The 27,883-nt window shown below is 54.1% G+C and overlaps 1 protein-coding gene across 2 annotated transcripts; it reads left to right on the forward strand.

The window, feature by feature from the left end:
• On the forward strand, positions 1–25,582 carry ZNF282 (zinc finger protein 282). Of its 2 annotated transcripts, none has more exons than XM_082632470.1 (8): positions 1–277; positions 3,431–3,850; positions 10,845–10,971; positions 11,491–11,610; positions 13,356–13,475; positions 15,199–15,315; positions 16,426–16,539; positions 22,409–25,582. In XM_082632470.1, the coding sequence occupies exons 1-8, from the start codon at positions 113–115 to the stop codon at positions 23,194–23,196; spliced, it is 1,971 nt and encodes a 656-aa protein (XP_082488596.1). In that variant the 5' UTR covers positions 1–112; the 3' UTR covers positions 23,197–25,582. The 2 variants fall into 2 exon arrangements, with proteins under 2 accessions (XP_082488596.1, XP_082488597.1); XM_082632471.1 differs by having other exon boundaries at positions 15,202–15,315.
• The last annotated feature ends 2,301 nt before the right edge of the window (positions 25,583–27,883 follow it).

Here is a 27,883-nt window from a genome sequence, read left to right on the forward strand (position 1 = left end):
GTTTGCTCCTACGGGCTGTAGATGGAGCTGTCCGGCCCCGGCGAGGGGGAAGGCGCCTGGAAAACGTTCTTCTTCTCCCTGGCCGGCCCGAGCGGGGAACAGCGCTCCCAGGATGCAGTTTGTGTCAACACGGCCGCAGCCTCAGCAGCTGGGCATCCAGGGCCTGGGGCTGGACAGCGGGAGCTGGAGCTGGGCGCAGGCTCTGCCCCCGGAGGAGGTCTGCCACCAGGAGCCGGCGCTGCGCGGGGAAATGGCCGAGGGAATGCCGCCCATGCAGGTGGGTGCACCCCCGCCGGCGCCATGGCCGCCCGCCTGCCGTGGGGGCGGGGCGGGGCGCCGGGCGGTGGGCGCCGGGCGGCTGGGGGCCCGGGCCGCGCGGGGCGGGGACGGAGGCTGGGTGGGCCAGGGCGCCGGGGGCCCGCGCGGCAGGCCCGGCCCGGCGCCCTCGCAGGCCCCGCCCGCGCCCCGGAGCGGAGGGCGCCCGAGGCCGCGTGCCGGCAGGGCCCAGAGCCGGCGCCCGGGGAGGCCCCGCGGGGCGGGGGGCCCGGAACGCGCGGTCCCCGGGCCCTGGCGGGGCCGTGACCGCGTCACCCAACCCGGCCCGGGCTCGCCGAGGGGCTTGCCGGCCGCACTCGCGCCGGGCCGGCGCCGTGGGCGCGCTGGGTACCTCATCAGGTCACACTGCGGCCACTCTGACGAAAAGATGTTTTAAACGTTGTATGGCCATCTTTCACCGAGCATAACGAGCGATTCACCTTTCCCCGGCACCGGCTGTGACGGAGGAAAGGGGCCGCTGAGAGGTGATTCTGCCCTCCTTCCAGCGGTGGGCAAACTTGGTTGCACATTAGAAGCACCTGAGCAGCTTAAGACTCCTGACGCCCAAGCCTCGTCCAGACCGGTTAAATCAGCGCCTCTGGGGTTGAGAATAGGCACCAGTCATTTCGTAAAGGTCCATAAGGATCTCAGTTCCGGAGTCAGAGCTCCAGAGCGGTGTGTAAAACACGAGGACGTGATGCTGAGAGAGGCCTGGATAGCTTTGCCCGGAGGAGATTGTGGGCGCTGACCCTGGGCTGGACCCCGCGGAGCCTCCTCTGTCCCTGGCCTGGTTCTCAGCCAGCCGGGTTCTGACAAGTCGGCCAGGAGTTGCCGTGTCCTGTTTGATCATTTTTCAGCTTTAGGTCTCCAAACCTGTGTAGGGAAGCAGAATTTGCCGCCCCAAAATATGCCTCTTTGGCATAAGGATTATTTTAAGATGGTTATTTTAGAGAAGCTGCAGGCATGGGAGAAGCTCTGAAAACCAAGTAGGAGTTCCCTCTGTAAAAGAGAAATCTCCGTCGCTCTACCAGGAAGAGGAGCATGACTCAATGTCTCTGAGAACTCTTACCAGTGGAGAAGGCAAGGACTTACATCTGCATAAACCCGTATACCCTTGTGTCCTGTTCTTTTCCTGGTCACCTCCTGTGACTGACTCCTCCACCCCCCCAACATCATCTTCTGTCTTTAGCTGAAGATGGTATTTAAGGTAGTGGCCTGGGCCATTCTGGCGAGTAACTCAGTTTTCTGGGTCTCTCCCAGGTATACAGGAGGTATACTTGTTTTTGTTTGTTTGATTTTATTTAGTTATTTTGGCTGCGTTGGGTCTTCATTGCTGCACGCGGGCTTCCTCTGGTTGTGGTGAGCGAGGGCTACTCTTCGTTGAGGTGTGCAGGCTTCTCATTGCGGTGGCTTCTCTTGTTGCGGAGCAAGGGCTCTAGGCGCATTGGCTTCAGGAGTTGTGGCTCGAGGGCTCTAGAGCGCAGGTTCAGTAGTTGTGGCACATGGGCTTAGTTGCTCCGCGGCATGTGGGACCTTCCTGGACCAGGGCTCGAACCCGTTTCCCCTGCATTGGCAGGTGGATTCTTATCCACTGCACCACCAGGGAAGCCCCGGTATACAGGTTTTTAAACTTCGTTTTTCTCATGTTAATCTGTCTTATGTCAATTCGCCTATTAGACCAGCCAAAGAACCTAGAAGGGTGGAAGGAACATTTTTCTTCCCCAACACCTGCAAAAAGTAAACTGGGCCCAGTGGACTCTCTGAACTTCCACCATCAGCCCTTGCCCCCTTCTGTAGTCCAGGCTGGAATGATGCCTGAATGAGCCCCAGTACATGGCTTTGCTGGAAATATTACTGCCCCTTATGGAGCAGGGTCTGGGGCCCAGGTCCTGCTGCCCTTTCTCCCATGTCAGGAGTGATTCCCTGGAAGCTGGGTGATGCTCCTCCGTGGCTGTCACAGCTGCTCTGAGTTAGAGAGGGCAGTGAGCATGCCTGTCCCTACCTGCCCAGCTCACCTCTAAGTAACAGGTCTCCACTTCGCCCAGCCTGAGGGCCTCTTCAGCAGCAACGGAGAGAACAGAAAATGACACCTCCTCCTGTCCCATGTGGCAAGGAGAGGCCATTTCAGCCCTGCTGTCCAGTAAGCCCTGGGTAGCTGGTATGGTATGGGTCCAGTTCCCAGGTCACCAGTGCACAGTCACCACCCCACTCTTGGTCATAGGGCTCAGCTCCTAACTTGCACCCAGGGGACCTCAGCCTCCAGGGTAAGGACCCAGAGCTGGGCGAGTACCAGAGGGCCGGGACCATCAGGTACCCCTCCCCCCTGGGAAGCAGGGGGGGCTGGGAAGTCTCCTCTTCCTCTTAGAGGTGTCCCCTCCTCCTCTCCTCGGTGAATGACATTTTTTGGCAAACCCACTTTTATTTTGGAAAGTATGAATACGTACTTACATAAGGAGACACAGCTGCTCGTCTGCCCTCTTGCTCGGGCTCCTGGTGTCTCCCTTGGCCACAGCCCTGCTGGAAAGGCTGGCAGCCCAGTTACCTGAACTGTGTTTTCTGTCACCTGCAGCACCTAGAACTACTCCAGTTGACAGTGCAGCGAGGTGCTGTGGAATGACCGGCCACTTCTCTGTGGCTCTATTTCATCATCTTTAAAGCAGAGATAGATAATCATTCTTGCCCTAACCTGCTTAGAGATGGCTGGGAAGATTAGGGGCAGTTGACTGACATGAAAGTTTTTACTTTGAAACAGCAAACACTGGGCAGCTCTAGAGTTCATCATTAAGTCTAGCCCATGAAGGAAACAGATGGGCTCACCAAGAGAAGTGGTTCGTGACATTTTAGGCAGGGGTCCACAGCCTTGACCTCTCAAGGGTCAAGGTGGGGTGGCAAACTAGTGGCCAGCTTGACTCCTGCAGGTGGGAAGTGGGAAGATTGGGTGGGTGGCTGCCCGAGCTCTTGCTGGCATGTTAAGGAACACCGTAGCCTGAGAGGCAGGGGCTTGGCAGGAGAGCGAGACTCTGCAGCATTGGATGAGTTGTCCCCTGCTCTCAGGCCACCCTGCCTCCTCACACAGGGTCTCATCCCCGCTGTCGCTTTCTCCCTTCTCGCACAGGCTCAGGAATGGGACATGGACGCCCGGCGACCAATGCCTTTTCAGTTCCCACCCTTCCCAGATAGGGCACCCGTCTTCCCCGACCGCATGATGAGAGAGCCCCAGCTGCCCACGGCAGAGATCTCCCTCTGGACCGTGGTGGCCGCCATCCAGGCTGTGGAGAGGAAGGTGGATGCCCAGGCCAGCCAGCTGCTAAACCTGGAGGGCCGGACGGGGACGGCCGAGAAGAAGCTGGCCGACTGCGAGAAGACGGCCGTGGAGTTCGGGAACCACATGGAGGGCAAGTGGGCGGTGCTGGGGACCCTGCTGCAGGAGTACGGGCTGCTGCAGAGGCGGCTGGAGAACATGGAGAACCTGCTGAGGAACAGGAACTTCTGGGTCCTGCGGCTGCCCCCGGGCAGCAAGGGCGAGGTCCCCAAGGTAAGTGGTGGTCCCCAGGGGCAGGGATGGCGGAGAGGCCCAGCCCACGTGGACAACGCTCTTTTTGTCAGGCCTTCTCACAAGCGTCTCTGGCTCCCTGTTGCCTGACTTCAGTGTCTTCTTCCCAAAGCCTGCCTCCACTCTAACCACTTCGTCTGGAATGTTCCACCGCAGCGAGGCTGGCCTCCACCCATGCCCCACGGAGCCCGCAGGCCCTGCCTGTGAGCCTTTGCCCTCACTGTTCCCAGTCCCCCCCACCCCCAGGTGTCTGGGCGTCCGCAGATTCCGACAGCTCCTCATGCTTGGGTTTCCCCCTTGGCACCTGCAAATGACCCTTTGTCATTGGTTGTCTTTGTGTCTGCTCCTCTGAATGGTTGGAGACTGACCCAGACCACGCCACCCAGAGTCACTTGAGTCATGGCCACCGCCCTCCGGTGGGCCCTCCTCACAGTTCAGAATTCACGCTCCGTTTCCTGTTCCGTTTTCTCTCCTGCTGTCCCCGGCTCATCAAGCCTGCGGGCTCAGTCAGCACGCCCCTGAGAAGATGGGGTCACCCTCCGGAGACTTCACGTGCGGCTGCGTGTACTCTGCCTTCCTGTTACCGTGGGCTTGCACCCCACCCCTTCACTTGCTCCAGGAAGTCACGCAGCATCTGCCCTTTGTCCCCTGCCTCGTCACCTCCTCCCTCTCCACTAGCTCATCCCCGCCTGCAGCGTCGGCCGTTTCTGTAATAAAAAAAACTGCCTCCAGTGGTGCCTCATTTCTCTGCTCCTCTTTACAGCGGTCTTTACTTGCTGTCTCCAATTCTTTCTTCATTGTCTCTCTCTCCCCTTTTTAACCTTTTTATTATAGAAAATTCAAACCTAGACAAAAGTAGATCGAGTCGTGTGATGAACCCTCACGAATCCATTGTCCAGCTTCTGCAGTGATCAGCTCTTGGACAGTCTTGTTTCGTCTAATTCCCTACCCACATCCCCCTCCCATTTTATTTTGAAGCACATCTCAGACAGCAGGCGTTTTAATTGTAAATATTTCAGTAGGTAGCTCTAAAAGGTAAGGACTCTTTTTTTAAAGTAATAATCTCAAGATTATCACTAGCATAACAAAGATCTCAACCTACTCCAATATCCAGTCAGTGTTCAGATTTTCACTTCTTCCAAAAATATTATCTATTTTTTCTGTTAGTTTGCCTGAATCAGAACTCAAATAAGTCCACACACTGTGATTCCTGTGTCTCTTAAGTCTCTTCAGTCTGTAAGTTCCTCCTCCATCTCTCTCATTTTTCCTTGTAGTTTATCTGTGGAAGAAACTAGGCCATCTGTCCTGTGGAATTTCTCACTCTCTGGATTCTGCTGTTGCATCCTCTGGGGTCTACATCTAACATGTTCCTCTGTTCTCAGTATTCCAGCAAATTGGTGACTGGATGATTCTCCCTGGAACCCACGTGGTTGAGGCTTTTGCTGCCGCTTCTCCATCCTAGTGGTCTTGCCAAGGCTCTAATGACATCCATGGTATTAAAGCCAAGGGTTGTTAAAGCCATGGTATTAAAGCCTCCGTCTTCATCTCCCTGCCCTGTCAGCTGCATTTCATGCAGGAGACCCCTCCCTCCTTGAAACACCTGTTCGCATGCCTTCCGGGATCCCCGCAGCCCCTTGGTTCTTTTCCTGCAGCATACCTGCTCCTTCTCAGCCTTCTTTGCTGCTTTCCCCTCCTTTTCCTGACTTCTAGCGTTTGGAGGGGTCCAGGGCTCCGTCCTGGCCTTCTGCTCACTCTCTACACTCCCTCCCTCATGATTTCGTCCAGGCTCGGCGTTTGAGACGCTGTCAACTCTCAAAGGCAGTCTTTCCCTCCCGCTCTGTCTCTGTATCCGGCCCAGACTTCCTCCTTGAATGCAGAGTCAGGTTGCTACCTGTTAATTCAGCATCTCCGTCAGGATGTCAGTAAATCTCTTAGATTTAACTCGACCCAACTGAACCCCCGATGTCTGCCTGAACCCCTGTTCTACTCAAAGTCGCCCTCCGTCGAAGACAAGAGCATCCTTCCAGCTGCTCAGGCCACAAGCCTTAGGGTCATCTTTCTCTCCTTTCTTTCTCACACCCAACTTCCGCTATATTAGTAAATACCATCTGATTTTTCTTCAAAACATATGCACAGCCTGGCCACTCCTCCCCACCTCCACGGCTCCCGCCTTCATCTGTTGAAGCTGTGGCTTCCTCCCTGGTCCTCTTGTCTCCATCCTGGGCCCCGCCCGCATACAGTCTGTTCTCAGCAGAGCAGCCAGAGTGATTCTTTAAAAATATCCATCAGTCATGACTTCCCTGGCAGTCCAGTCCAGTGGTTAAGACTCTGCACTTCCACTTCAGGAGCCATGGGTTTAATCCCTGGTCGGGGAACTAAAATCCCACATACTGCACGGCGAGGCTAAAAAATAAATATTCGTAGCTTTCTTCCCTGCCCCCGTACCCCCAATAAGGAGGAAGAAAAAATACAAATCAGTCATATTACACCTCTGCTTAAAACCCCCCAAATGGCTCCCCATCTTATTCAGCATAAAAGCCCCCATTTCGTCAATGGCCCCTTCCCTCTGGCCCACCCATCCGACCTCATTTCCCCCTCACCCCGTCTTGCCCACTCGTTGCTCCCCATGGTCCCATGGCAAGGACTTTCCTCCACTGAAGGGCCCCCGCCCCGTCACTCCCATTAGGGGTTCTGCTCAGCTGTCCCTGGCTCGCTGTCCCTGGCCACCCAGGCCCAGCTCACTCTTTCTTCGGTCCCCGCTCTCATTTCCTCCAAAGCACTTATGACATCAGGCTTCTTAAATACTTTTTTTTTGTCTCTTGGTTGGTTTCCCTCTGCTTGGTTCACTGCAGTGTCTCCGTGCCTACAACAGTACCTGGCTTATAGCAAAAAATGTTTGCCGAATGACTCTCCAGCTGGAGGGCTCACGCTTCCACATAAGGGACTGAGCCTTCTTAGTCTTTGTATCTGGTAGCCGACCCAGTGGCTTTGCCGGAGGAGGTGCTGGACAGTGATCCATTGAGGCCATGCAGAGCTGAGTTCTAACAGTGGCTTTGGTTCCTCCCTAAGCCACCCCCACTACTGCAGCCCCCAGGGGCTCGTTTCTGTAGAGTTTGGCTTATATAACATATTGCTGTGCAGCATAGGTGGCATCTCCTCCCACGCTGCCCTTTGCCCTTGTCTGCGCTCTGCTTTAACTCGGTGCTGCGCCCCGGCCCTGCTGTGCGTTCTGTGTGTTGGGCCAGGCGTTGGGGGTCTTGAGTTGACAAATACCCTCACGGAAGAATGGAATGGTTGTGGGGTCCAGAATTAGAAGGCTCGGGTTTGAATCTTGGCTTTGCCACGTGCCAGTTTTCCTACCGCAGGTCAGCTATGTTTTGTGTTGTCTCTGAGCCTCCTCAATTCCTGTTTGGAAAGAAGTGAAATATAAGTAAGTAATTTAGTAAGTAAATTCCCAGGTGGTCTCTCTGAGCTTCAGTGTTCTCATCTGTAACATGAAGATGATAATATGCCTACTTCGTGGAGTTGTGAGGATTAACTGATTTCGTTGATGGGGCAACACTATGTAGCTCATTGTAGTAGTTCTCTATCGCCATGTAACAAATGACCCCAACCCTTAGCAGCCTAAAAAAATTATTATTTATCATTTTGCAATTTTTGTGGGTTAAGAATTCAGGAGCCGCTTAGCTGAGTGGTTCTGGCTCAGAGTCTCATGAAGTTATAGTCAAGCTGATGACCGGGGCTACAGTCATCTGAAGGCTTGACTGAGGCTGGAGGATCGGCTTCCAGTATGCTCACTCGCCTGTGTTGGCAGGAAGCCTTAGCTAGTTCCTCACCACTTGGACCTGCCCCACAGGGCTGCTTGAGCATTCTCACAACATGGCAGCTGTCTTCCCCTAGAGCGAGTGATCCAGAAAGGGAGACCAGGATGGAAGCTACAATGTCTTTTATGACCCAGTCTTAGAAATTGTACACCGTCACTTCTTTCTTTATTTGTTAGGAGCAAGTCACTCAATCCTGCACTCAAGAGGAGGAAAGTTGGATTTATTTTTTGAAGGGATTGTCAGAGAATTTGCAGACATATTTTAAAACCTCCGTAACCATAAAGCACCATGAGAATGTTAATTACTGTTGCTGGCAATGGTTTTAATTCACTGTAGACTCTTGGCCTTGATTCTCTTTGTCAGATTCAAAGTTAAGGCTGTTGTCTCAGCGTCTCTGTGCCTTGTGGGTTCTATTAATTGGTTAATTGTTCATGGATAATTCATGGATATTCTTTCCTGTCTGGCTAGGCTGTAGGTTCCCTGCAATCTTGGCCCATGTCTCAGAGTTCTGCTGCATCCTAGCAGAGTGAGGTTTTTGCAGAGTGCTGTCTACTTCCAATTGTGGGACTATGATTCTGGAGTTTTGACTGGTGAAGGGGTGGGCAGAGGAGTTGGTGTGTGGGAAAAGACAACAAACTTGATTTTGGATACATTTAGCTTGAGGTACTTAAAAGATGAATAGGGACTTCCCTGGCGGTCCAGCGGTTAAGACTTCATCGTCCAATGCAGGGGGTGCGGGTTCGATCCCTGGTCAGGGAGCTAAGATCCCACATGCCTCGCGGCCAAGAAAACAAAACATAAAACAGAAGCAATATTGTAACAAATTTAATGAAGACTTTAAAAAAATGGTCCATATCAAAAAAACAAATCTTAAAAAAAAACAGATGAATAAATGAAGCCACTCAGAAGGCTATTGAAATGTGAACTTTGAAGGGAGGAAGGAACGCTGAAGAGTGTCATCTGCAAAGAGGTAACCACTGAACCTGTGAAAAGAATGAAACTGCCGAGGGGAAAGTGAGGAAACAGGGCAGGGTAAGGGCAGAACCCTGGTCCCGGGGGGAGGAAGACGGAGCAGGTACAGAAGACGTGAATGGGTGGGCAGGAGGCAGCGTGGTCGTGGAGACCAAGCGGGAGGAAATTCCAGGAAGGTGGTCTGACCTTTCAGAGAGGTCTGAAGGGGTGAAAGCTCACAGCAGGAGGCTGATGACCTCTCAGGATGTGGTTTCAGAGAGTAGGGGATGCTCATAGATTTCGGGGGTTAAGGATGCCTGGATTGGGAGGAAAGCACAGAACGTGTGTCTCGGGATGTGTCAAGTGAAAGGGAAGAGTAGACTCATTTGTGGTGGCAGAGTGGAGGGGGGCTCCTCTCGGGCTGGGGGTCCTGAAGGCGGAACCGGGGGAGATGGAGAGACGGAGAATGCCAAAGGGAAAAGGTGGTTTGGGTTGAGTTTCACAGGCAGGAGGAGGAGAAATGAAGGGCACACGCGGGGGGCAAGGGTGCTGGCTTCGCGAGAAGGAGGGCAGAGACGGGAGTTTGCCAACAGCGACCTGCCATCAAGGGGAGACCGGAGGAGATGGCAGAAGGCCCGGGGAGCGCTGGGGAGAGGGAAGAGTGCGAAAGCAGCCCCCCGGGGAACACAGGGAGACGCCAGCAAGATCGCCAGAAGGCTTCCGAAGCAGGCTGGGGCCAGGAGGCCTGAGTGTGTGGTGGTTGTCACCTGCAGAATTTTGTGACTTTTATCTAGAGCAGAGAATTAAAATGAAGAAAGTGGCCTGTATCCGTTTTCCCAGGTTGGGGATTTGCCGAAGTCTGGTGGAAGGTCCAGGGAATTAGGAGTTCTAGTTCCGTTTCTAAAGATGGGAGTCAGTCAGTGGGTGACATAGAGGTCTGCACATGGCTCCTGCCCAGTCGCCCTTAGGGTGAGGAGCGCCTGATGCCAGGGCTGGCATGTATCATCTGTGTGCGAGCACTGCCCACTTACCAAGCCGTGCACCAACAGGCCTGACACCAAGAGTGCTCTGTTTGTATTCACACAAAGGTGCCACGCGCCAGGCACAAAGACGGGCGGGCTAGGGTTAGGGCCTTGGGGAGGACCGAGGGCTTGGATTTCAGAGCGAGAGGGAGAGGCTGGTCCAGCAGGGGTGGGAAAGTGGTAGGAGGTGAGGCTATGTGGTCAGAGAAGTGAAGGTCACATAGTGAAGCCTTGGAAGTGAAACCATCTTGAACAGTTCTGTCCGAGATGAGGCCATGATGGTGAGTGCCTGAAATGAGTGCAGACGAGAGTCCTCGTCGGCCTGAAACAACCGCTTTATGGAGCAGATTAGATGACCTTGAACACCACGTGACTGACATTGGATGCTGGATGACTTGGGCCACAGTGGGACCTTCCTAGTGTTGGCAACAGCTATTCAACACATTCAGCAAATATTTACTGACTCCAAACTACATGCTTCTAGATGCTTGGGATATAGCAGTGCACGAAACAGATCAAGATTCCGGAGCCTTGGCACGGGCAAGTTTTAGTGACAAAAACGTGGCTGTGTACCTAGGGGGGACCTGACTGAAGTACAGGTTCCGTAACAGGGTTTTATCGTACTTGGCTCGCTGATACGCACTCCAGGAACCTGCTGCATCTCTGTCACCCTGAATGCCAAAAGCTTTACCTTCAGGTACCCAGTTTACCTAAAAGTGAAATTACAAAGGATGTGGTTAAATGCTTAATTTTTTTTTTTTTTTTTTTTTTTTTGCGGTACGCGGGCCTCTCACTGTCGTGGCCTCTCCCGTTGCGGAGCACAGGCTCCGGATGCGCAGGCTCAGCGGCCATGGCTCACGGGCCCAGCCGCTCCGCGGCATGTGGGATCTTCCTGGACCGGGGCACGAACCTGCGTCCCCTGCATCGGCAGGCGGACTCTCAACCACTGCACCACCAGGGAAGCCCTAAATGCTTAATTTTTAAAAGGTAGTGGTGACCATCATTGTTACTGGAGTCACAGGAGGATCAGGAACAGAGTGGACTGACTCCACTGAAACGGGCCGGGCAGGATGGGGAGGACGGGGGCCGTGGATGGAGCGGGCCCAGTGCCCCTGATGAGGAGTTGGTGGTGGGGAGGAGCGAGCAGGAGGTTCCAGACTAAAACTCTTGTTGGCCCAGGTTCCGGTGACGTTTGTAGACATTGCTGTGTACTTCTCTGAGGACGAGTGGAAGAACCTGGATGAATGGCAGAAGGAGCTTTACAACAACCTGGTTAAGGAGAACTACAAAACCCTGATGTCCCTGGGTAAGGGCGCCTTCCCTCCCCTGTGGCGGGCACCTCGGGAGTGGGGAGTGAGATGCTTCTCGACCCATGGTGCACCACCCCCGGGCAAGGTGTTTCATGTTTATACCTCACGGAAACTCAAGAAACGATTTGCTTGCCTGCTAGGAAGTTAGAATGATTTGTAACAGAGTGGACCGTGACAACAGGGCCTGTCACTGCAGGAAGGAACACTGGGCTGCTGCTATTTTGGAACTACAGCCAAATAGCATCACTGCGCGCGGACTCCCAGCAGCCTTGGATAAGCCGCAGTCGCTCTGCTGCTGGCTTTCAGAGACCAGCTGTTTCCACACCAGAAACTGGAGAATCTATTGACTTGTTTTCATAGTTCCTCGTGAGAGATGACCTGACGTACTCACATAACGGCCACCACCTAGAGGACCGCTGGGGTGGGGTGGGGGAGGGGAGAGCTCCACATCGCCCTTGATCGGGGCCCAATGATCAGCTTCACTCAGCTCTTCCTTCCCTTCCACCTCATTCCAGACTCGGAAGGTCCAGTGTCAAAGCCAGATGCTCCACCCCAGGCCGAGCCCCGGGAAGAGCCTTGCGTGTGGGAGCAGCGTGACCCAGAAGAGAGAGAAATCCTGATGGATCCAGACACAGGTGATGGCAGCCAAAGACAGCCCTAGGTCCGGGGCAGGGTGGGAGAGAAGCACCGCCATCCCTGCATGAATTCCAGGCGGGCTTCTCCTGAGTTGTTCGTGGGGCCAGTTCTGCTGCCCTTGAAATTTGGCAGTCACCTACAGGAAGAGTGTCAGGGCCAGAGAGCGCACCACAGATGTTTGTCTTTTGGGTCAGAACCGTGTAGCTCGAGGTGCCCAGGTAAGCTGGAGAGAAGAGAAAGCAGAGGGGGGGTGCCTTGCAGCCTCCCAGGCCTGATGGGGGCCCTAGACCTGAGTGCAGCTCCAGCCTAGGGAGGTGGGCAGAGGGGGCTCTGCGTGGTGCATGTTGGGTGCGTGGCCGACTGCTTCATGCCTGGCTGTCTTCTTCAGTAGCCTCACCCCGTTCTCACAGACGCCCCATCACAGGCAGCCTTACCCTCCAAGGCTTTCTCCTCATTCAGGGGAGATCTTACGTTCTGAGGATCCAGTTCCCTGAGAACGTCACACCTGGTGATGGGAGGTGCGAGGCTTCTCGGGACCTCAGCTCTCCGGAGCACTGTTGGGCCAGGTGACATCTGGTCCTTGAACTGTATTCTCTGCCTTATCCCAGGAACCTTCACCCGTTGGCGCCCTCTGCCCTCCCTCCCTTTTCAGTGGAGGGTGTATTCACCGAAACTTCCCTAGAAGGTAGCTCAAGGCAGCCCCCTCCCCCCATTCTGCTCTCTTTATTGAGATATAATTCACATGCTGTAAATTCACTTTTGAAGTGTATCATTCAGTTCACCAAGTTGTACAGCCGTCATCACTATCTAATTCCAGAACATTTTCATCACAGGGAACCCCGCACCCATGAGCAGTCACTCCTGTTCTCTATGCCCCCCCAGCCCCTGGTTGCTATGGATTTGCCTGTTCTGGACATTTCGTCTAAATGGCTCCTCCCCGTCTCAGGTACCACAAATGTTTGAGGTCAGCAGCTGTGGTGACCTTTCACAGTAAAGCAATGTAACCTCAGCCGTTTCACTGAGTTATCATCCATCCCTGTGCCAGATAGAACAGGGACCACTGTGGCCTTTTTATGGATGGACCGAGCAGACTGAGAGCCACAGAGGGCGAGTGACTCATCCTCTGGGCTGGGGGCAGAGGTGAAACCAGGATCCGTGTCTTCCACTTCCTCATGTAGTCTCTCTCCTGCTGGCTCCTGCTGGGGCTAGTGTTATACATTACACCACAGACCCTCATAAGAGGAGCATGCCCCTGTGGTCACGTCATGGGGTCTGCGCGGAAGATATGTTGCTGTCTTTTATGCAAAAGGATGCTGTGCGTTATCCATCCAGGAATGGGACGGGGTTGCTTCCCTTTGCCCGTCTAACTTCGTGTGTGTGTGTGTCTGTCTGGCCCACTCTTCCTGACTGGTGTGCAGAACAAGGACGAATGTCTCCCACACGGAGGGAGACCTATGGCCTGTCCTGATTGGCACCCACCCAGCGTGGGCTGTTTCTGGAACCCTCTCCCAGCCTTACCACACCTCATTTTGTGGCTTGGCCTACCCCTTTGTCCTGAACGTCAGTCGCCTCTCTGCTCCCAGGACCTTCTGTTCCTGGGGCTTCCCCATAGTTGCCCAGAGAAACCCAAGACCCCTGTGCTCTTCCCTGGCCAGTGCTGTCAGCCGTGCTCCTGACCCCGGGAACGTCCAGCTGACCATCATTCATGAAAACGGCACCAAACGATGTGATTCTCTGTCCCCAGGAGCAGAGCCCCTGGTGCCTGCACAGGACACGTCCTCTCAGGTGAAGCGGGAGGAGGCCCTGTGCGCCCGGGGTCAGCGGGGCCTGGAGGAAAGAGCCATCCCCACGGAATCCATTACCGGTGAGTGGGCTGACTGGCCGCCCAAGCCGGGTGGCAGAGGAAAGGTCCAACATGGTCTGCAGGCGCCCAGCGTTGTCTGACGTGTGTGCCAGGCCAGAGGCCTGAGCTGAAAACGGAAGATTGTGGGTCCGGGATGGATGGAGAGACGGGGTTTCCCACCAGCCACAGACCCGGCACACGACGTGGACGAGTTGCCAGCACGTCTGGGCTTAGCCGTTCTGTTTCCTCTTCTTTGTAATACCAGTTTTTAACTATTCCTTTCTTCCCTTGGAAAGTAGTATCTGCAGAAGTACTGAGTGTGAGGCGTTTTACAGGTCCCGTGGGTGGGGGAATCTGTGGGTCCGTGAGACCTGCTCCCGCCCGGTGGGAAGAGCTTTCGTTGTTTTAACCAAGCACTTAGGGCTGCTGGCTCTGTGTCAGGCCCCGCACGGCCGCAGTCCTGTCGGGTGGTCTGGATAGCTCCTCTGCGATGGCATTCCGGCTGGACTTTGTCCGTGAGATCTCTGTTAGAGAAGATATGTATTTATTAGTCAGAGTTCTCCAAATAGTCAACAGGGTGTGTGCATGCATGCGTGTGTGTGTGCGCATGTGTGTAGAGAGATATTGATTGAGTGATTGAATTTAAGGAGCTGGCCTCTGCCAACTGGACCTCTGGGGCAGTCTGCCGGCAGGATTCCCTTTTCCTCGGGATGTCAGTCTTTTGCCATTAAGGCTGTCAGGTGGTGGGACGGGGCCCACCTACATGATGGAAGGCAGTCCACCTTACTCAAGGTCTTGTTGAACTCCTCAAAACAAAAAAACAACACAGAAACATCGAGAATAACGTTTGGCCCAGTATCTGGGTACTGTGGTCTAGGCAAGTTGACACATAAAATTAACCGTCACAGGATATATTAACATGCGGTAGCTCTTTACTTATCCACAAGTTATCCCTCAGTCAAAGCCTCACACTCATAGGTAAGTGATAGCAGCCCCCAAGCAGAGGAAAGCCGCTTCCCAATTCATCCGGTCCATTCCTCAGAGAGCATCACAGAGCTTCAAAGGGATCTTTAAGAGATAAGAAGGCAATAAAGGGTAAATGAGGTTTAATAGACTCTGCAGAGGAAAGAACGTGCAGGATACATCTTAGAAAAATCCCGCTAAGATGGTTAAGATAGGGCTTCCCTGGTGGTGCAGTGGTTGAGAGTCTGCCTGCTGATGCAGGGGACATGGGTTCGTGTCCCGCTCCGGGAAGATCCCACATGCTGCGGAGCGGCTGGGCCTGTGAGCCATGGCCGCTGGGCCTGCATGTCCAGAGCCTGTGCTCCACAACAGGAGAGGCCACAACAGTGAGAGGCCCGCGTACCGCAAAAAAAAAAAGATGGTTAAGATAAAAGGCTTCCTGGAAGGCGTCATTTTCCTGGATGATCCCTGCAGGAGGAAGACCTCCTTCCACAGTGTTGCTCAGGCCTCAGGCGTGAACCTCGGTTGAAGGAGTTAAGTTCCTGAAGGACAGGAAATCTCTCTCGATGACATCACTGTTAGGTCACCCCCTGTAGTATCCACTTATTTGCGGCAAAAGCTCCAGCAACTGAGGCCAAGCTGACCTAAAGCTTTAATTAACTAGAAAAACTACTGCTGATGTTTAGGGGAAAGAACTAATTGCCTGACACGAGAGACTTAAAGCACCGCCTTGCGGGCGTTTCCATGTCCCCCGACACCTTTGCTGCTCTGTTCCCACAAGCAGACTCACCAGCTTCTGCCCAAGACCTCCTGTCCCGGATCAAACAGGAAGACCCGCCGTGCGTGTGGGCTCAGCAGGAGTTGGCAGAGAGGGACATTCCAACGGACCCCAACTCAGGTGAGCACGCCGTCGGAGCACGGGGAGGATGACTTTTGTAACTGCCAGAAAATCAATCTGATTGAGTCACTTTGGTCAAAGTCCAGTGAAAGACTGAGGGAATAAACTACAGTGTGTTCCTCAGGTGGCAACTTTGTACACATTTTGGCATAAAACTATTAGAAAAGTGGGGAGGATTTCTCTAAAGTAATCATCACACTGATAATTTGTACTGTCAGTGAACTGATACTAAAATGACTTCACTGATTTCTGAAATATAATTAAAAAGCCTTTTAAAAGTTGTATATATTTCTGTGACAGAAAGAAAGTAATTTACATTTCCTGGAATCTTCCTTGAGTGAATAGTAGTTAGATGTCTCCCAGGAAACTTCTAGGGAGAGTCCAGGCATAAAGGGAAGCATAAAAGAACAATAGGGAAGCTCTGCCCGCCCAGGCCCCATGTGCGTGTGCATGTGGGCGTGCGTGTGCATTTGTGTGCGTGTGCACTGTGCGTGTGCACGTGTGTTCACATACGCTTGCAGAGCTGGAGGAGGCCAGTGTCATCTTGTTTGCTGGTTGTGACCCCAAAGTCTCATGCATCCCCACACACCAGGAGAAGAAGCGGCTGTAAAATCTAGGATTCCGGGTCATTTGTCAACTCTACAACTTCACAAGGGGGGGACGTTGAAGGGGTCCAGGGCAGAGGAGCAAGCAGCGCCCTCCCGACAGAGAGGCGGCAGTGTCCACTGCAGTGCCTATTAATGACCTTTGTCCACCGCTTCTGCTGTGGCCGATCTGGAAGGCCGACCTCTCCTCCCTTGGTCCTGTGGGCCGGCAGAGGCCAGGCTCCCCTCCGGCCTGGCCCCGCGGATGGCCCTGGGGCTCTGAGGACAGAGCCAGAAGACCTGGGTTCCGGTCCTGACTCTGCCGCCACACAGCCTCCTCCCTGGCAGCAGCACCAGTGAGGTCCCATCTGGGGAGGCTGTTGGCAGGCGGGGGGACAGGGATACCCAAACTGCCACACGCCCTCTGAGCAGAGCAGCGGCCTCTGCACGTGGCAGTGTTCGAACTTCCGGTGGGATGCTCGGTGGAAAGGAACAGGCTGTAAGGCTGCCTTCTTTCCCCGAGCAGAGTCTCTGATCTCCGCACACGACATCTTGTCCTGGATAAAGCAGGAGGAGCAGCCGTACCCGTGGGGCCCTCGCGACTCCATGGAAGGAGAGCTCGGATTGGATTCTGGCCCCGGTGAGTGTGCATCCAGCGGGGCCCCTGGGTGTTTTGTCCACAGGGATGGTTGCTCACCCAGCCTAGCCCCTTATAGGATGATGTTCTGTCACGGCAGGCTTTCGAAGGCCTGTATCAAAGCACTGTCCCCTTTCCTTCTGGAGGATGGCAGGTATGTTAGTCTCCTAGGGCTGTCTTAACAAAAATACCCAACTGGGTGGCTTAAAACAGCAGAAATTTATTCTCTCATAGTTCTGGAGGCCTGAAGTCTGAAATCAAAGGGTCGGCACGGCCATGCTCCCTCTGAAAGCTGTGGGGGAGCCCTGCCTTGCCTCCGCCTAGCTTCTGTGTTTGTTGGTGATCTTTGGTGTTCCTTGGTCTGTGGATGTGTCACCCCAATCTTCTGTCTTCACACGGTCTGTGTCTTATAAGGTCACGAGTCACATTGGATCAGGGGCCTGCCCTCCTCCAGTATGACCTCATCTTAACTACCCCTGGAAAGATCCTATTTCCAATTAAGGTCACATTCTGAAGTACTTGGGGGGTCCAGATTTTGATGTATCTTTTGGGGGGATGTAATTCAACCCATAACAACAGCGAAAGGCGAGCAGCCTGGGAGCGAGCTGAGGCAGTGGTGTCTGAGCCCCAGGTGATGGCAGCAGGTGGCTCACACACTAGGAAACACTCACCAGAGCACCCAAGGCAGCTGACACCCCAGAGTAACTGGGAAGATCCTGAAGCTCAAATAGGAAGAGGGGATTTTTTTCTGCCGACAAGTATGAGGCCAAATATCTCCCCTGACTTGGGTCTCTTGGGTCTTTTTGGAAGCTCCCTTACTGGCTGAGGACCTTTGTCATGTGTTGGTGGATTAGGTAACACGTAACATCAGGCTCACATTCCTTGCCAGGGCCAGTACCACTGAAACAGCTGGCTTAATGTCCTCTGGGTGATTGGGGTGGTGATGGGACAATTAATCGTATGTTCCTTGCTCACATGCCTGACATCCCCTAAGAGCTCGAAATCCATGTCAGAGCTGAGGACACGGGTTATTTCTGAATCTGAAGGGACATTGAAAACCCAGGTGAGGGGATCTAACTCTCTGTGAGACAAACTTAGTTCATTCTGGAAGAGCAAGTGGGGCCGGAGGAATGGGCATGGGATGGCAGAGGAACGGTGCACATCCTTGTCTAAAACAGAATTTCAGTTGTCCTCTTTCTAACCTGCTGGTGGGGTGGGATGTGAAAGGGACATCCAGGGGACTGCCTGTGAGGGCAGGAAGAAGTGATAGCGGTGGATGCTACCCATGCTCTGCAGCACTCAGGCCACCATTTCTAGCCCTGGCCCTGAAGGCAGGGGTACCAGATCATCAAACATTGTGCCAGGAAACTCTGCCCAAATCTTTGTCCCTCAGCGCTGCCTTCTGATTTCTTCAACTTGGCTAAGAGTGTGTGGGCTTCAAGGAGCCTTTTCCTGGGACCTGCGTGGTTGTGAAAACAATGTGAGAAACGCGTGCAGAAATCAACAGGCTTTGCAAATTACCAACACGCTTTCCTTCTCCAGTTCAAATATGCCGAGCGACTCATAGAACAGTTTGCCCCGTGTTGTTTTGTCTCTGGGAGGCCTTAGAAACTTTGCATTTGGGAAGAAATGCCCAGAATTGGGAGAGAGGGGTGTCTGGAAATGCTTCTCCTGCCCACCCAGTCACTAGAGCCTCATATCAGAGCCTCTTGTCTTTCTCCCAAAATGAACCTGCCTTCCGCTCATTAATGTTGGAATGTGAAATTAGTATCTCACCTGTGATTTCTTTGAGGTTTAAAACCCACCTAGTGCTGTGGTTGCCCAGGACAACCAGGTGGACTTTTGGTAAGACGTGGCATCATGTGGTCGTCTTCTGGAGGGGGCTTGGAAGGGGAGAGGGGGCAGGGCTAGAGAGTAAAATGCAGTAATATATACATGTTCATGCCAGCCCCCTTCCCTGGCCCTGCCATAAACAAGAGAGAAAGACCTGGTGTCCTGCTTAACTCAAAGTCAGACGGCAGCCTAACTGGACATTACATTTTAGTCAAAAGGCTTCCTGGCTTTATATATTAATGAGTGGGTGTTACTCTCTGCTCTCTGACAGTTAGTGTAAGACAGAAAAAAAGTCTGGTTCCCTCAGAAGTAATGTGCATGGGGCTCCACTGAAGCAGGAAGTATGAATAGGGGTTTGGAGTTCAGTGGCTACCGGGTGCTTCTGGAGAGAGTGGGGAACCTCGGGCCAGACCGCCCTCCCCGGATGCCAGTACTCAAAACACACTCGCAAATCACAGGATACGATTTGAAAGCACCCTCCTGAAATTCCCACGTACTGCCTTGGGTTAAAACTGGTTCAAACAGTGATTCCAGCCTTTTTTAGTCTCTGTGACTTAACAAATATTTACCTTGTGCCTGCTCTATGCTATGCAGTACTACAGGCGCTTGGAGTAAGTGGTGAAGAAGGACCAGGGGCCTTTCCCTCTGTGGGACGGTGATGGACCATAAGCAGGCAAACAAGATCAAGTCGGGGTGGTAAATGCTCTGAGGGTGACGACTCAGGGAGAACAGGAGGATGGGAGTCGGGGCAGGAGAGGAGGAAGCACTTGAGTGTGTCCAGATCATGAGAAGGAGCTGACCATGGGGCTGCTGGGGAAGGGAAGGCCACAAGAGGGAAGGCCATAGGGAGGCCATCTGGGGAATGAGGTTGGAGCAATAGACAAGGAGGAGTCTGACCACGTATGACCTATGGGCCAGGTTAGCGTCTGGATTTTATGCTAATATGAAAGGAGACTAAGGGAGGGTTTTAAACACAGTGGTGACATGATCTGGTTTACATTTTTAAAACGTAAGTTTGGGAATTGACCGGAGTCAGGTGGGGAGAAAGAGCCAGAAGCAGGGAAACCATGTAGGAGCTAATGTAGTGGGTCAAGAGACCAGGTCAAGAGGTGATGGTTGGAAATATACCTGATGGATTGTCTGTGGTGGATGGGGAGACAAGAGTGACTCCTAGGTTTTGATCCAGAAACACTGGGTGAATGGTGGTGCTGTTTGCTGAAATGGTGAGTCCTGGAAAAGCAGCAGGTTAGCTGTGTAAATTAGGTGTTCTCCTCTGGACCCGTTCAACTTGAGATGACATCCAGGTAGCAATGTCAAGAGTCTGAAGATGGAGAGCCCGGGGCTAGATTGATTGGGGAGTTACAGGTTGCAAGGACTTCTGACACCAACTACCTGGCATTAGGCCAGACTTCACAGGTGAAGCACCTCGTTCTCCACCTGACTGCTCTCACTTCACACAGCAGCTGCAAGTTCGAGGGTCCCCAGACCACCTGCACTTCTGACCAGCTGGCTGCAAATTCAGGGGTCTCCATTAATGCCTCGGGTGCAGTAATTCCCTAGAACAACTCATAGAACTCAGGAAAGTGCTATACTTACAATTAGTTTTATTAGAGCAAGAAGATTCAAATCAGAACCAGCTGAAAGGGGAGATCCGCAGGACCAGGTCTGGGAGGGTCCTAAGCATGAAGCTTCTGTTATCTACTCCCTGTGGAGTCGGGAGTGTCATGCTCCCCGCACAGTGATGAGGGACAGTACTGCCTACCAGAGGACCGCACCGGAGCCTCTGTGTCCAGAGTTTGTACTGGGGTTTCTTTACATACGTACAATTGATTGAATATTCAGACTGCTTTAAAGAATAAAGACATTTATTATCGGGCTTCCCTGGTGGCGCAATGGTTGAGAGTCCGCCTGCTGATGCAAGAGACACGGGTTTGTGCCCCGGTCTGGGAAGATCCCACATGCCGCAGAGCGGCTGGGCCCGTGAGCCATGGCCGCTGAGCCTGCGCATCCGGAGCCTGTGCTCCGCAACGGGAGAGGCCACAACAGTGAGAGGTCCGCATACCACAAAAATAAAATAAAATAAAATAAAAGACATTTATTCTCTTATGTAACTAAGAGGTAGTCCAGTTTTAGCCTTGGTTGGTTCAAGGATGCAGCTATATTATCAAGGACCCAGGTTCTTTCCAACTGCTTGTTCGGTCATCCTTGGTGTGGATGGACCAAGCTGGCCACAGCTGTTCCAAGCATCACCTCCAGACCCAGAGGGAAAGGAAGGGCCGTCTTTTTTCCTGCACTGTCTCCAAGGAGACGCTTTCCTGGAAGCCTCCCAGCAAACACATCTCATCAGCCAGAACAAGGTCCCGTGCTTGTATCTGAATCAGTTACTGGCCAGTGAGTTCTGGAGTTAAAGTCCTCATGTTAGAGGCGGGAGGAGAAGGTGTGACGTAATCCCCATGGAGAGTGGAAAAGTGGGGTATGCTGAGTCATGGGGTAGGATGCCAGGGTCTGAGGTGTGTGATCTTCTCCAGCAGCCTTCAGCTACTTGAGTGCTGTCACTGCATTGGGGTCCCCCAGGCAAGCCCAACAGAGGAGAGAGGGGTAGAGGGAGCACAGGAGCTAAGCTGGGTCAGGAAGGGAGAACAGAGGCGGGGGGCGGGGGGGGAGCAGGGAGGCAGTGGACAGAAGTGGTCTGGTGCTCAGTCCGAGTTTGAAGAATGATCAGAGTAGGATTAGGATTGTTTGGGGTTGGGTTTCCTGGGAAACAGTCCCTGAGATGGAGGTTTACATGCATGTGGTTTCCTTGGGGGTCCTCTTGGGAATAACACCCATGAAGGAGTGAGAGTAGCCAGTCGGGTAGAAGGAGGAGCAAGGCCCACAGTGCAGCTGTGACAGAGGCCACAGCCAAACCTGCAGGATCAACGGCATGACATCCTGGATCGAGGCTAGGAGAGTTACGGTGGCCCCTGCCCCTGGCCAGTGTCCTATGGAAATGGTTCTCTGCCTGGTCAGTGTTGGTTGGGATAGAGGGGGCCAGGCTGGGCCCAGTCTGTCTAGGAGTGTCACGTAAGGAACACATGTCACGGGGAGGGGGCTCCTGCAGGAAGAAAGGACTGTGAACTGGGGATCGAGGAGGTGATGGAGGGTGAAGGAAAGGGAAGACTCCTAAATACAGTCAGCAAACCCAGTAGTGCCTTGGAAGTCGGAGTCCTGGGCCTAAGATTGTTGCTCCGATGCTCAGAGCCTGGGCTTTGTGCCCCACTGACCCCAAGGTAGTGTGGAACCATGCACCCTGGAGACTCAGGGATGCGGGAAAGGGCATCATTGCAGGAGCGAGACAGGCGCTTCCTGGGGAGGCTGGCTGGGCAGCCACTTCCACACGAGGATGTGGAGAGTGCCAGTCACATGTGGTCTGCGGCCAGGTGGGGTCAGGCGCCAGGGTGGGACTCATATCAACCCGGCTGACCCCGCCGCTGTACAAGGCCGAAGGCTGCCTGCTTAGTGGAGACATAACTGCAAATCGCAGGGTGGTTATGCGCCCGGCCCCCTGCATTCCCCTCCTGTAGGCCTTCAGACGGGCTTTTCACCTGGGATAGGTTCTGGCAAACTGTCTCCCTCCAGTCGGGAGATTCTCCGTAGGTAAATTAATACTGAACATCAGAATACAATTAAGTCTTATTATTTCCAGGCGATTCCGCCTTCCAAGGGGACTTCCGCAGAGCACCGCTCCTCCGCCCACCGGCTCCCGGCATCTGGGGGTGTTTCCTATCCTAACTGCATGCCACCTGCCTGACCCGCTTCAGGTGCTCTCCAGCTGGTGGCTCTGTGCAGCTCCGAGGGTTGGGGAACTCTCTAGCACAGGGAATGTGATCATTTGCCTTGTTCAATCCCCTCATCCTTTAGAGAAGCTGAGGCCCGGCTAGCCTGTGACTCGCGGTAAGCCGCAGAGGAACGAGTTAAGGCCCGGGGCCCCCTTGCAGGGACGGCGTGACTCCTTGACCGAGCAGTGTCAGCATGTCGCTTCTTCGTGTCTCCCCCCCAGGTGACAGCCTGCTGATGGTGAAGAACCCGCCCCCGGCCCCGCCGCAGCCCCCGCCCGCCCCGCAGAGCCTGCCCCCGCTGCCGGCGCCCCCCGAGGACTCGGGCGGCCCCCCGAGCCGCGGCGGGGGCGCGCTGCTGGACGACGGCTTCCCTACGCTGCCCGGCGAGCGGGGCGCGGGCGGGGCGCAGGCGGGCGGCCAAGCGGGCGGCGGCGGGGCCGCGGGGGGCGCGGGCGCGGGCGGGGGCGGCGGGGGCTGCGGCAGCTGCTGCCCGGGCGGCCTCCGCCGGAGCCTCCTCCTGCACGGCGCGCGCAGCAAGCCCTATTCGTGCCCGGAGTGCGGCAAGAGCTTCGGTGTGCGCAAGAGCCTCATCATCCACCACCGCAGCCACACCAAGGAGCGGCCGTACGAGTGCGCCGAGTGCGAGAAGAGCTTCAACTGCCACTCGGGCCTCATCCGCCACCAGATGACGCACCGCGGCGAGCGGCCCTACAAGTGCTCCGAGTGCGAGAAGACCTACAGCCGCAAGGAGCACCTGCAGAACCACCAGCGGCTGCACACGGGCGAGCGGCCCTTCCAGTGCGCGCTGTGCGGCAAGAGCTTCATCCGCAAGCAGAACCTGCTCAAGCACCAGCGCATCCACACCGGCGAGCGGCCCTACACGTGCGGCGAGTGCGGCAAGAGCTTCCGCTACAAGGAGTCGCTCAAGGACCACCTGCGCGTGCACAGCGGCGGCGGACCGGGCCTCGGCGCCCAGCGGCCCCTCCAGGCGCCGCCAGAGCGAGACTAGGGCTGGGCCGGGGGAGGGAAGGGCCCGGCGGCAGGAGCAGGGGGCGGGGGCGAGCCCGGGGGCGTCCTGAGGCCCCACGATCCGATCCTGCCCTTGGTTCTCGGGGCGCCTTCCCTCCCTCTACCCGCCACCTGCTGGAAATCGGGAACAGGAATTGCACTCCAGACGGGGTCCCCTGAGTGTGGGGCAGGGGTCCCCTAGACCTGTCCGGCCTGAATGGACAGCCCAGCTCTTCTCATAGGGTGGACCAAGGGGGCCGGCACAGGGAAGGTGCCGGAAGGACAGCGGATAGGTCCCTCTTCCGGCACCCCCCCTCAGACACCTAGCGTGCCCATTGGGCCTCTGGGGTCACAGATTGTGATCAGGGGAAACCACCAGGGAGTCTCGGAACCCTTCTGAGATAAAGAAATAGGTCCTAAAGTTAAGAGACCCTAAAAAAAGGAAGCGAAGGTGTCCCGGTGAGAGGAGGGACGTGCTAAGGGATGGATCTCCGTGATGACAACACTGCCTCGCGTTTGAATAGCGCTTTATACTTTTTTAAACACGTTTTCTATCCGTTATCTATTTTCACCCTTAGCCTATCCCTCTGAGGTACGTGGGGTAGGATTTTCCTGACTTGATAGCTGAGGAAAGTGAGACACAGGTGAGATGGTTTGCCCGAGATCACACAGAAGAGAGTGGCAGGGCTGGGACCAGAGCCCTGCCCCCAGCGCAGTGTCCCCACCACACACACTGCCTACCTCTGGCACGTGAGAGACCTCTCTGGCCTGGTCTCTCTCCTCTCTCTTTCCCCTGACCCACCAAAAATAATCAGAAGCAACAGGGGCCAACTCATGGGGTTACTGGGAATGGGGAATAGATGGACTAGAAAATGCCCGGGGTTGTGCTTCCAGAAGGTTCTTCCTGTGTGGGCACCGCTGGGCGAGAGGGAGGGCCCCCGGCCCCCAGCCTGTCCCTCCCACCTCCAATCCCTGTACCTGGTGCAGCAGCATCTTTCCACTGCACAGCAGTGACCTGGCCCTCCAGAGGCAGCTAGCACCCTGGCTCAGACCTCATCCTGACGATTTATTCGTTTCCCAGGGCACAGGGGTGAGGGAGAGGCTCTTGCTGCAAGGGCAGCCATCGAGGAAGTGAGTCTCTTCCCAGGAGGGCCGGGGCCAGTAGGTGCTAGCGTCTGAGAGCCTCAGTCTCTCTCCTGCCCTGAGCCTCCCAACTGGTGCTGTCTGTTAACCGACCACGCTCGTGGACATGGACACAGACCCTTCTCTGCTCCAGACCCTGCAGGCGCCTTGGGAGGCGCCCAGAGGACTCCCCGTGTCAGTACATCTGCTCTGTGGTCCTGATGGGCCACAGCCTCCATTTCTGCGTCTTGCATGGCCAGGCGCTGGGGTGGGGTGGCACACCCCAGGACCCTTGTTTGTGTCAAGAATGACTTCCGCTCCTGCCGTCGGTCCCACTTCTCTCCCAGCCGGGGAGCACGTGTGTGCGCACTCTGCTTCTGCCTTCCCCTCATCTGTGCCGCTCTGCTTTCCTCAGACCCCTTTTTGCCGTGCAAAGGGAATTCTTGAAATTAAATAAAAGGTGTCCAGATTGCAGACTGCATGTTCACAAGGCCGGAGGGCTCTCCAGCGTGGCTTCGTACAGTAAACCCTCAATGAACTGGAATCCAGCTAACTGGGATTTTTTTCCCCCTTTATTCTGCTTTTTGAAGGAGGCACATCTTAAGAAAATGAGAAGTTAAATATAGACAAGCTCAATGGAGTTTTGTTGGAGCAGAAGGGGACCCTCTAGTCCATTGTACCGGTTGGGAGGCAGCACTGTTCTGCTTTTCAAAAGCACGTGGAGAAAATCAACATTTTCATAACCTAAATCACGGGAAGTAAGGCCAACAGGGTTTTTTGTTTGTTTGTTTGTTTCTTGCTTCTTCGGGCTGTTAAGAGTGTGAAGGAGGGGGAGAAATCCCCACTGAGACATGGTTTGAAACATTTGAGCCCATAGCTCGAGTCTGTCCCTTTATTTTACCTTCGAGGAGCTTATTCCCAAAGAGGTTTCATGACGGATGAGTGAGAGAGCCAAGGCCAAGTTTCTGGTTTGTTGCGTCCTAGTCTGGTGGGCCCCACGCACTAAGTGCCCCTCGGTTATACCACAAGTCAACCCAGCCTCCAGCACCAGCCCCTGGGGGAGTCCTAGAGTGAGCTCTAACGCACCCCCCCCCCGGAGCTGAGCAAAGGTGGTGACACTCAATGTGGACCTCCCCCAGGCAGCGAGGATCCTCAGTGTGGACCCTGCAGTCCGCTTACCGAAGCAGGACGGCGGTCCTGCTTTGGGGGTGGATTTTTATTTTCCTTCAGAGATAATGTGTTAATTAAAAGTATTTTAATGAAAAGATCAATGCATGCAGTAAAAATCGGTTTAAAAAAAGAATGAAGAGTAAAACTCTTTCCTACCACATTCCTGTTGAGAAGCATCCACGGCCAAGAGCTTATATGTCCTTTAGACCTGGAGGAGTCGGGGCTTAAAGGATGCATTGAATGGAGCAGGGGAAGGAGGGAAAGGCAAAGTGGAATGAGGATCCAACATGTTGGGGAGGCAGGAACTGGGGCAGTAAGGCAGGAGACTGGCCCGGCTAGAGCCGGGGTGTATAAAGTTGTAGGTGATGTAGATGCAAGGTGAGTCGGGGCCGGGCCATGGAGGGCCTTCAGTGCCAAGACTCTTCCACAGATGAGCTGCCAGTTAGCCTGCGATCTGCTGTGCCACAGACACCCTCATCCCCCCCTTAGAACTCCTTAGAAACAGTGCATAGCTTCCTCAGAGAGGAAGTCTTGAGACGGCAAGTTTAAGGTAGATGCCACTGAAAATGAAGAGCCACAGGTGGACAAAGTTATCTCACCACCAAGGATTTGGGCGCTATAACTGGCTCTCTGAGATCTGGTCCCGGAATATTGGGTGATGGCAGAGGGTAAAGGAAAAATGGGTAAACACACCAGGCGCAAGATGAACCAGCCTGTGTCTGTGTTTTACAGTGCTGGCCCATCGGTTTGTTACTGTTAGAAAAACATGTAACAGCATTTTATCATCCTGGGACCCTAATAGTTTTGGGGAGGCCATGGCCGTCATTCCATCCAACACTGACTTGCTAGGGAGCCATGATGGAGGGACATCTCTAAAATGGTTATTCTTGAGAAGAGGGGTCCTGGATATAAGAATCTCACATCCCCCTACCCTGTCCAGCGAGGTTCCTGTAGGTCTATAAATCTCCTAGTGAGATGCTGGCAGTGTGTGCTAAAGGCTGAGAACCTCTGCTCAAACCTCCTTAGACATATTTTAAACCCATATCAGTCCTCAGCATTCGAATCGCTATAGGCTTACTATCTCCTATTATAAAAGAAGACTCCCATTTAAGAGTACAGGGAGGGACTTCCCTGGTGACGCAGTGGTTAAGAATCCGCCTGCCAATGCAGGGGACAGGGGGGTCGAGCCTTGGTCCGGGAAGATCGCACATGCCGCGGAGCAACTAAGCCCGTGCGCCACAACTACTGAGCCTCCGCTCTAGAGCCCGCGAGCCACAACTACTGAGCCTGCGCCCTAGAGCCCGCGAGCCACAACTGCTGAGCCTGCGTGCTCCTAGAGCCCGTGCTCCACAACAAGAGAAACCACTGCAGAGTAGCCCCCGCTCGCCGCAACTAGAGAAAGCCCACGCACAGCAACAAAGACCGAACACAGCCAAAATAAATAAATTTATTTAAAAAAATTTTTTTAAATAGTCGAGAGAGAGCCTATATCCAGTCTTAGAAGTGTAAGCCAGCGTTGTTTACCCGGGTGTCCCCACACCTTCCGTCCCAATGGGATCGATATCCTTTAATGGTAAAGGGGCTTGAGTCCCCAGCATATAGTGTCAAAACCAGCAGCCCTGCCCCCCATCTCAAGGATCTGGGCGTGAGGAGAGGTTTATTTTCCTTAGTTACTGTGTGCTTTCTGGATTCCCCAATTCACATATATCTTCCTTCACACTGCTGGTCTTGCCTGTCAGCTCTGCGTTAACCCAGACGGTGGAGCTCTGTGCCTTTTCTTTGCCTTCCCTAGGTAAGACACTTACACGTAATAGTCTTTTATAGTTTGAAGTTCACAGAGAGGGTCTCATCTCAGCCTAGCACAGGACCTTGCCAGCCTCTGAAGAGTAGCTTCCCTTCCCTTTCTCCGGTCCCTCACTCCCCAGGGAAACCCCCAAATCCCAATTTACTCTGGACAGCAATTTAGTTTTATCTTTGCTCACCTTCTGCCTTCCAAGCCCTGCCCGGGAGCCTATTTTTCCACAATTAAAATGACCAATAAAACTCTTTTGCTAAACAAAACACTTTTCTCTCCCTAAAAGGAACTCTGTACTAGTTTTAGTTATTTATTTATTTTTTAAAAATCCTGTTTCTTGTTTGTTTGTTTGGGTTTTTTTGGCCGCGCTGTGTGGCATGCGGGATCCTAGTTCGCAGACCAGGGATCGAACCCATGCCCCCTGCAGTGGAAGCGCCGATTCTTCACCACTGGACCACCAGGGAATTCTCATCCGTACAAGTCTGATACATTCAAAATGGGTAAAAGGATGTGCAGTAAAAAATCTCCTTGCCACCCAGACACCCAGTTCCCCTACCTGAGGCTGACTGGCCAATCACGAAGAAAGGGGAAGTTTCTGGAA

Source organism: Mesoplodon mirus (assembly GCF_964341445.2).
Source record: "Mesoplodon mirus genome assembly, chromosome: 9".
In the NCBI taxonomy this organism is placed as follows: Eukaryota; Metazoa; Chordata; class Mammalia; order Artiodactyla; family Ziphiidae; genus Mesoplodon; species Mesoplodon mirus.